This window comes from Berghia stephanieae, chromosome 1 (genome assembly GCF_034508935.2).
Source record: "Berghia stephanieae isolate SIO BIC M18660-M18661 chromosome 1, UCSD_Bste_1.3, whole genome shotgun sequence".
Taxonomy (NCBI): domain Eukaryota; kingdom Metazoa; phylum Mollusca; class Gastropoda; order Nudibranchia; family Aeolidiidae; genus Berghia; species Berghia stephanieae.
This window is the reverse complement of record NC_088360.1, coordinates 117,828,470-117,837,265: the sequence shown is the minus strand read 5'-3', so window position 1 is coordinate 117,837,265 and position 8,796 is coordinate 117,828,470. Positions and strand designations below refer to the sequence as shown.

At 36.4% G+C, this 8,796-nt stretch overlaps 2 protein-coding genes across 2 annotated transcripts in view; one reads left to right on the top strand and one right to left on the bottom strand.

Annotated features, from left to right (window-relative positions):
• Positions 1 to 2,271: 2,271 nt before the first annotated feature.
• LOC144962665 (uncharacterized) lies at positions 2,272 to 4,734 on the bottom strand. Its single transcript, XM_078895791.1, has one exon. It carries the CDS (start codon positions 4,732 to 4,734, stop codon positions 2,272 to 2,274), a length of 2,463 nt encoding a protein of 820 aa, XP_078751917.1.
• A 1,029-nt stretch (positions 4,735 to 5,763) lies between these two features.
• LOC144962883 (multidrug resistance-associated protein 1-like) overlaps positions 5,764 to 8,796 on the top strand; it is a 53,945-nt gene continuing 50,912 nt past the window's right edge. The window contains exons 1-2 of the mRNA XM_078896247.1: positions 5,764 to 6,006; positions 8,493 to 8,792. Of these exons, the coding sequence (XP_078752373.1) occupies positions 5,968 to 6,006; positions 8,493 to 8,792 (339 nt within the window). The 5' untranslated portion in view covers positions 5,764 to 5,967. The remainder of the gene's footprint in view (positions 6,007 to 8,492; positions 8,793 to 8,796) is intronic.

Sequence of the window (8,796 nt, the reverse complement as noted above, 5' to 3'; positions counted from 1 at the left end):
AGAATAACTCCATACATCCTCCCTATCAAATCTCTCTCATTTACTCCATCGACTATATTACACCTTCCTCATTAAAAACTACACGTAACTTGAAGAAAACTACAAAGAGGCTTCATTATTGTACCCCCTGCAACCCAAATAACAAGATACCACAAAAACAAGATTATTACATAATGATAGTGTGTTGTTCTGTCAAATGCTCACGGATTTTCGTAGACAAAACAATCGATATAGATAGAACGAAGTTGATGTCACTCAGGTCGTTGTTATTGTTTTTGCCATCCATGTTTATGAGTAATTCTCACTTAACTGTATTATCAAGACTAGTTCATGGTTGAGTTACACAGTCTTGTGTGTTGATTCGTTATACTTCCGGATGGCAATGTTGTGAGTTTCTTAGCCAAGCTCATATTAATATTATCTATAGATAGTATGCAGATGACGTCACTCAGGCCTTTGTTATTGTTTTATCTATAGATAGTTCGAAGATGACGTCACTCAAGCCTTTGTTGTTATATTTTGCCATCCGCGTTTGTGAGTTATTCTCACTGAACTGTATTAACCAGACTATAAAAGTTCATGGTTACACATAGTTTTGTGTGTTCGTCCGTTTTACTTCCGGATGGCAATGTTATGAGCTTCTTAGCCAAGCACATACTATCTATAGATAGAATGCGCTTGGCCAAGGAGTTCACAACATTGCCATCCGGAAGTATAACGGACCAACACACAAACTCTGTGTAACCATGAACTTTTATAGTCTGGTTAATACAGTTTAGTGAGAACAACTCACAAACGCGGATGGCAAAAACAATAACAAAGGCCTGAGTGACGTCATCTTCGAACTATCTATAGATGGAATGCGCTTGGCCAAGGAGTTCACAACATTGCCATCCGGAAGTAAAACGGACCAACACACAAACTCTGTGTAACCATGAACTTTTATAGTCTGGTTAATGCAGTTTAGTGAGAACAACTCACAAACGCGGATGGCAAAAACAATAATAAAGGCCTGAGTGACGTCATCTGCATACTATCTATAAGGTGAACCAACTCGCGCGCACACAAACACACACACACACACACACACTCAAACACACAAACACTCACACACACACACACACACACACACTTGTCTGTGCGTTGACGCTAATAATATGGGATATATTGAGATCTAATCACCTCATCGGCCGGTAAAGACAATCAGAAACCGCAGTGTGACAACAACAGCATACTATCCACATGTACTCATTCCACGAGCCACTATTATTGATGTGTTATTGTTAATGCCATGGGCTTTGCTCAGAACGTGTCTAATGAACTACTGTGTGGTGTTATTCTTTCTTCTCGGATTAGATTGCATGCGTGTTGTATTTTTGTTAGATAATATATACTCTTTAACAGAATTATATTGCATCTATTCACTTAATGTTACCTCGACTATTACTCCTATTTTTCAAAGACTACACCTATATACGTGATGTTTCATTCGGTGGGAAATCCACGTGTGAAGAGATGACTTGCAAAACCTTTTTCATCCTTCAGAGAAAACTGCACTCTTTGTCATTTATTTAGTGACTTGAGAAAGCGTTCGTCTCGTAAGCCTCAAAGAACAATAACCCGAGTGTTTGGAAACTTCGAATTTATTATTTTTGTTTTTTGTTTTGTTTTGTTTGTTTTGTTTTTGTTCTCGTTCTCGTTTTTCAGATATTCTGTTGCTTTTTTTTTTTTTTTTTTTTTGGGGGGGGGGGGGGGGGGACTCTAAGGTGTTCAAAAGATTGCTTGAGAGTACTAACTCATTGTCTGTGTGTGACAGCAGGTTTTGAAAGTCATTTTCTCGTTTCGTGCTTGTTTCAGTGATAAAAGAAAAATCCGATCCGTTGTTAAGATTCTCATATGTAAAAAGTATTTTTAAAAGGGGGGAAAGTATAGAGAAGGATAGAAAGAGAAAACACACCACGTTTATGATTGATTCAAACTTATATTGATGACATCTGAAGTTCATCTTTAATGCTCATACCGAAACTTAGACCGATTGCATAACTTTCTCCATCATGTGGTGTCTGACGCCATGTGTTAGTATAGTATAGTATAGTATAGTTTTCCAGCGTATTAGGCGTTTTGTGCCTTTGCTGATCTTGGCATTCAGTTCTTCGAGATAAAAGTCAATAAAAAGCCCTAACAGATCTTTTGACCTGTATCTATAATATATAAACTTTTTGATAAATTGAAGGCCCTAACCCTAACAGATCTTTTGACCTGTATATACGTCTAACCCTTTGATGGGATCTTAATGGGCGGTTCAACTATGCTAAACATGTAATCTGCTAAGTGGCTATCTAAGCTATTTTTGAAGGCGTTGACACTTGGAGCATTGGTCACCGTTTCAGGGAGACTGTTCCAGCGGTCGATCACACGTTGATTAAAGTAGTGTTGCCTAAGCGATGTGTTACACCTTGGTTTATGCAGCTTGTAATTATGACCTCTGGTTCCATTGTTTGCAAACACGAAAAGTTTACTCTCGACTTGATACAAACTGTGTGTAAACTTGTATGTTTCAATCATATCACCTCGTACTCGTCTGTATGTCATGCTTGGAATTTCAATACGTTTCAGTCTATCCTCATATTGCTTATCTTTCAACCCAGGAATTACTTTTGTTGCTCTGCGAAGCACGCCTTCAATAAGTTTCTTATCTTTCTCAAATTGTGGTGACCATACTGAGTTGCTGAACTCGAGATGGGGTCTGACTAATGCAGTAAATAGTATTTTCATAGTTGCTGCATCTAAATAGGTAAAAGATCTATTGATGAGTCCAAGGATTCTGTTTGCCTTATTAACTTGTGTTTCTATATGCTTTGAGAATTTTAATTTAGTATCAACATGTACTCCCAAATCTTTCTCAAGTTTTGACTTATTCAGAGCTGTTCTGTCGCTACAGTGATGCTGTCTCATATCGTAGTGAAAGATTTTGTTTTTCGTTCCAAGATGTAGCACTGTGCATTTTCCAGCGTTGAACTTCAGTTGCCAATCGTCTGCCCAGTTGACTAGATTGTCAATATCTAACTGAAGACTGTCTCTATTTTCTAGATTGTTTACCTTTCTGTATACTTTAGTATCATCGGCATACATTGAACATGAGCTAGACAAAATACTTGGTAAATCATTAATGAAGATTACGAAAAGAGTTGGACCTAAGACGCTGCCTTGTGGCACTCCACTAAGAACTTCTGTCCAATTTGACACTGTGCCTTGCACGCTAACTCTCTGTTTCCTGCCTACTAGAAAATGCTTAATCCAGCTTAGAGTATTTCCTTGTACACCATGAGCTTCCAGTTTGTTTAAGAGTCTTTGATGGGGAACAGAATCAAAAGCTTTAGCAAAATCTAAGTAGATTGCGTCAACCGAAGATCCTTGGTCGAGAAACTCTGTCCAATCATTTAAAGTCTTTAGGAGGTTAGTTGAACATGACCTGCCAGAAACAAAGCCATGTTGGCATTCAGACAGTAACTTGTTGTTCTTTAGGTGAGTTATGACATAGTCTCTAATAATGCTCTCCATTATTTTGCAAACCACTGAGGTGAGGCTAACTGGTCGATAATTGCCCGGATTACTCTTGTCTCCTTTCTTGAATAACGGTGTAACTTGTGCTTCTTTCCAATCGGGTGGAAGAGTTCCTGAGTCAAGTGATTTTTGGAACAGTAACGCTAATGGTTCGGAGAGTTCTTCTGACAACTGACATAATACGCGGGGGTGGAACATGTCAGGTCCTGGGGACTTGTTCATATTGAGTTTGTCTAGTTTCTTCTTTACAGTGTCTTTGTCGAATTCTATATCTGATAGTATGTTGTTTACACTTTTTCTTTCACATGTAGGTATATTAGTAAGATCCTCGTTGGTGAATACACTGCTAAAGAACTTGTTAAGAATATTGGCTTTGTCAATGTTAGATGAGGCTGTCTTATGATCATCATACAAATCCGCAATACCGTCTTTAGTCTTCGTTTTTGTTCTAGCATATGCAAAAAACTTTTTCGGGTTCACTTTAGCCATACGAGAAATAGATCTCTCATAGTCCTTTACAGCAATTCTGCATGAGCTTTTGGCTTGATTTCTGGCCCTCGTGTAATTAATATAGTCTGCACCCTCTCTAGTTTCTAAGTACTTTTTGTAAGCTTGCTTCTTTTTCTTGAGTTTTGCCAAGACTGTAGGATTGATCCACCGAGGTGAAGTTCTGTCTGAACTACTTTTAACTTTTGGTACGCTGATGTCCACTGCAGACATAACTTCAGATTTGATAATAGTCCATGCATCGAGTACAGACAGGTTTATTATTTTTTGTGTTAGGTCTGCAGCTGAGACTAATTCAGAAAGCTGTTTGTAGTCGCCTTTATCGAAACAGTAGCGGGGTTCGTTCGAGTAACATTTCTTTGTGTAACATCTAAAGTCAAAATATAAAACCTGGTGGTGACTCTTGCCTAGTGGAGCCTCATGTCTTATTGAGTCAATCATTGAATGTTCATTTGTAAAAACCAGGTCCAAAATATTTGGGTTTTGCTCTGAACGGTAGTGAGTTGGTTGCTTAACGTGCTGTGTTAAGAATGAATCCCTGACAGCTTCCATGAATTTAGAAGCAGAGTGATCTGAGTCCTTGGGGGATAACTCGTTTGCCCAGTCTACTTCAGGAAAGTTAAAATCTCCCGTAACTAGAACATGTGATTTGCCTTCTGTCATTTTAACTAAAAGTTCATTAATCTTATCATTGTTTTCAAAAGAGCTATTCGGTGAACGATTAATTTGAATATCAGTCATGCACCACTCACAAACTGCGGAGCCGATTACTAGATAGAAGGTTCACAGTAAATGTGGAATTTTTTTTTTTTTTTTTTTTTGTTTTTTCTTTTTTTTTTCGAAATTTTGTTTGTCAATACTTTGAACCGTCGAGACCACAAATTTGAAGGTGGACGGATAAAATAAATTGTAGCAACGGAAACGAACATTCAGGTTTTCATCCAACGTAGTCATCAAAAAAAAAAAAAAAAGTAGTCGTCAATCAAATGATTTGTTGTTGTCCGGCGATTGGATATTTCTTAAGAAATGGAAATACGCCGCTTTGTTTATGAAAGTTGTAAACCCATGTGTCAAGCCGAATAAAATGACCGATCATGATGTTAGATATTTCAAAAGCTGTGGACACTCTTCACTATGTGGGTGACTTTGAGCACATTTTGCAATGTGACCAATGACCTCGATCACATGGAAAGGTAATATAGATCATTGCTTTTAGCCTTTGCGTGTTCTTCTATTACAAAGTACTTCCCACCAAATCTAACTGATCTATCTACTCGAAAAAAAAAAAAAGCTTGACTCGACCCAAAATCGAAACTTCGAACCAAATTCGCAATTGGAACCTCCGATAGCAATTTAGGGGCTAAATAGATAGACAAATAAATGAATAAATGGACAGATGGCTGAATTCAATTATGAATGAAATATAGCATAGAGGATGGAAGAGTAGATGATACAATTATAAGACGGTTGGCTAGTTATAATTGTATAAATGACAAAGCAAAATTCAGAGACTAAAAGGGCAAGGTGTACTTTTGCCATTTTACATTCTATTGCATCCAAACTGTGACTTTGCATAAATAACTGTGCGTTTACTTGCTGGTCAATTTGATATGGCTGTAAAGGATTATATCGCTAATATTTTTTGAACTGCTTTCTTGTCAAATTTAGAGACAATGATAAACATTACGATGTTGTTATTATTAGATTTTAAATAAATACAATGCTAGAGTGATGACTAAAGCATTATTCGATACAGGAAAAGGACATTGTAGTTTTGAATTGGCCTTGAAAACATATTATTTCTAGTTTCCATACGATCTTGGGGTGAAAAGAAGGCGTATTGTCAACACCACACATCTGATATTAATTGTTCAATGTGCCCAAGTATCTCTTGTCATGTATACTTTTGACGATTTCTGTGAAGGCGGCTTTTGGGTGAGTAATTCTAACATTTTATTGATCAAAACTCACGTAAAACGTTTTCAAATTTTATCCATATTATATATGTCAATCAAAATAAAATTTAAAAATCAATCATTAAAAGTTGCTAATGTCATGTGTCGAAATTCTATAGGAGACCATAGTCTATCATTGACATAATATCATTGAGAGAAAACTACAATAGAAGAGGGTGACGAATATAATATGACGCTGGTGGATCGGCAATTCTGAGAGTCAAACAAAGTGAGCATGATCAGTGACCCAGCCTTGTGTCCTTGAGAAAAGCAAGGTGTATGCATTATCACAATCGATTGATTCAAGGTGTGAATGAGTGTCTGGCTCGTCAGTATAGTGTACATACCAAAAAGACATTCAAAGGCAACCTGGTCGGAGAAATAAATGAAGCATTGGAAAACGCTTTAAGAGCGACGAAATCGTGAAAATGTTAAACATACAGCACAAACACACATACACACACACGCAGACATATATATATATATATATATATATATATATATATATATATATATGGTGGTTAAGGCATTGCACTGTGACCCGGAAGCTCCCGGGTTCGAGCCCCGCTTCAGGCACTTTCGTTTTTTTCCTTGAGCAAGATTATTAACCCCCAATTTTATTAACCCCCAATTTGCTCACTTGGACAACATGGGTGATTCCTCTTGACATCAGACATCCTGTTTGATGAATTATCTATATTCCTTCGTAGAATGCCTAAGCAACGATATCTTATGATATCGTGGCGAAAGGGCATAATTATATATATAGAAAACTATATATATAAAGCGTCCAAAACTAAATGTCAAATAGGGTTTGTTGCACTAGTATTTTATAAAATTTCTTTTTGATATTTTAAGCATCTTCATGTGTTTTCATTGGAAATCTTTTTTTATATTCGACATGTTATTTTGCCTATGATAACCAAACTTATCAATGATTAACATTCATGTACTCCCCATATGCACATATTTCATTTATTTGGTTTATTTTCGAAGATAAAGCAAATGTTATTGCTTTATTTTAATTCTTGAATGGAATTTATTTGGATGAAATTATTCTACTTTTCTCAATGTTGAAATTCTTTCCAATTTTACAAAGACTTTTTACGTTTGGCATTTGACTTATAATCTCTATCCTGGCGTTTTCTCACATCTCTTGTTTCCTTTTTTGTCCTTGCGCGAATCGCAGATGGATTTACCTCAAGGAATGCAGAGTCAAATGCATCAAACGATGCGCGAAGAGAACTTTAAAAAAAAAATATCTTACTCTCTCTTCCCCCCCCCCCCTTCTCTCTCTCTCTCTATCTCTCTATCTATCTATCTATCTATCTCTCTATCTCTATCTATCTATCTATCTATCTATCTCTCTCTCTCTCTCTCTCTCTCTCTCTCTCTCTCTCTCTCTCTCTCTCTCTCTCTTGGCATCACCCTCTCTATAAACTCGCTGAAGAAACATTAATATCTTGAAAGAATACTGCAAAAAATGTTATTCAAAATGACATTTTAGTTATTGCTTCATGAACTATAAAAATTATCCGGAAATAATTACTGTTACTCATATCAATAGTGGTAAATGCGCATTCTTCAATTGAAAACTGTAATTTGTACATTAGATTTTCTAGTCATTTTTTGACAGAACACCGGTTTACTTTCGAGCCGCAAATGGCTCATTATATTCCTCAAAAGTAGAGAGTGGTGGGATCTGCCTGAAGTCTGGGATCGTGAAAACGCTAACGAAAGGGTGATAATAATAATATACTATTATGCTACTGCTACTACTACTTCTACTACTACTATTTATTATAATAATAATAATAATAATAATAATAATAATAATAATAATAATATTAATGATGATGATGATGATGATGATGATGATGATGATGATGATGATGATGATGATGATGATGATGATGATAATAATAATAAGTTATTTTTATAGCGCTCAACTTCCATAGAAATGTTCTGCGGCGCTTTACAATATTAATTGTCATTCAAACATTGATACTACTGAATTTACTACTATCACTACTACTACTATTACTATTACATTTCTATTATGTCTTTTATCTTCCATTATTTTCTAGAAATTTTCCGTCTCTCTCACACGCTGACTTGCCCTTATCATTCCTATCACTTCCCAGTGCATTCGTTTCATTCACACTCCAACCACCATTGAGCTCAGACGATTCAAGTTCTACTGCATTTTATTTTAGTTGTTTTCAACGTTCATTTGTTTATTGTTGTGCTGACGAAGGTTTTGTGCCCGAAACGTTCATTGTATGTATTGTTCTCATCAGAAGCCTCTTCAGTATCACTCTTTCATTAGTATTATCTTCCTTAGTGACATTATGATCTAACTTTGTTCGATTAATTTTGATATAATTCCTTTTTACTTTATTACGTATGGCCTATTCTGGCCCATAATGACATTATAATCTTTCTTCGTTTGGTTATTTTTTACAGAACACCAGTTTACTTTTGGATCACACATGGCCCCAGCTGACGCCCTGTTTTATATCATTCATTCGAATATGGATACCGTGTTTTTACGTCTGGGTTCTCCTGCCTTATTTCATCCTGGGTTTGAAAGGTAATAAAGGTGATGGAGGATCACAAGAAAACACAAGACAATTGATTTATGAAGACACATCTGTGACCTATCAAGTGTGGCATGGTGACCAACAAACCCAAACGCACCGGAATCATCGACAGATGCCCGTGGAGAATTGTGTCCCAATACCGCTTGTCACGGCGTTGAAAATTGTAA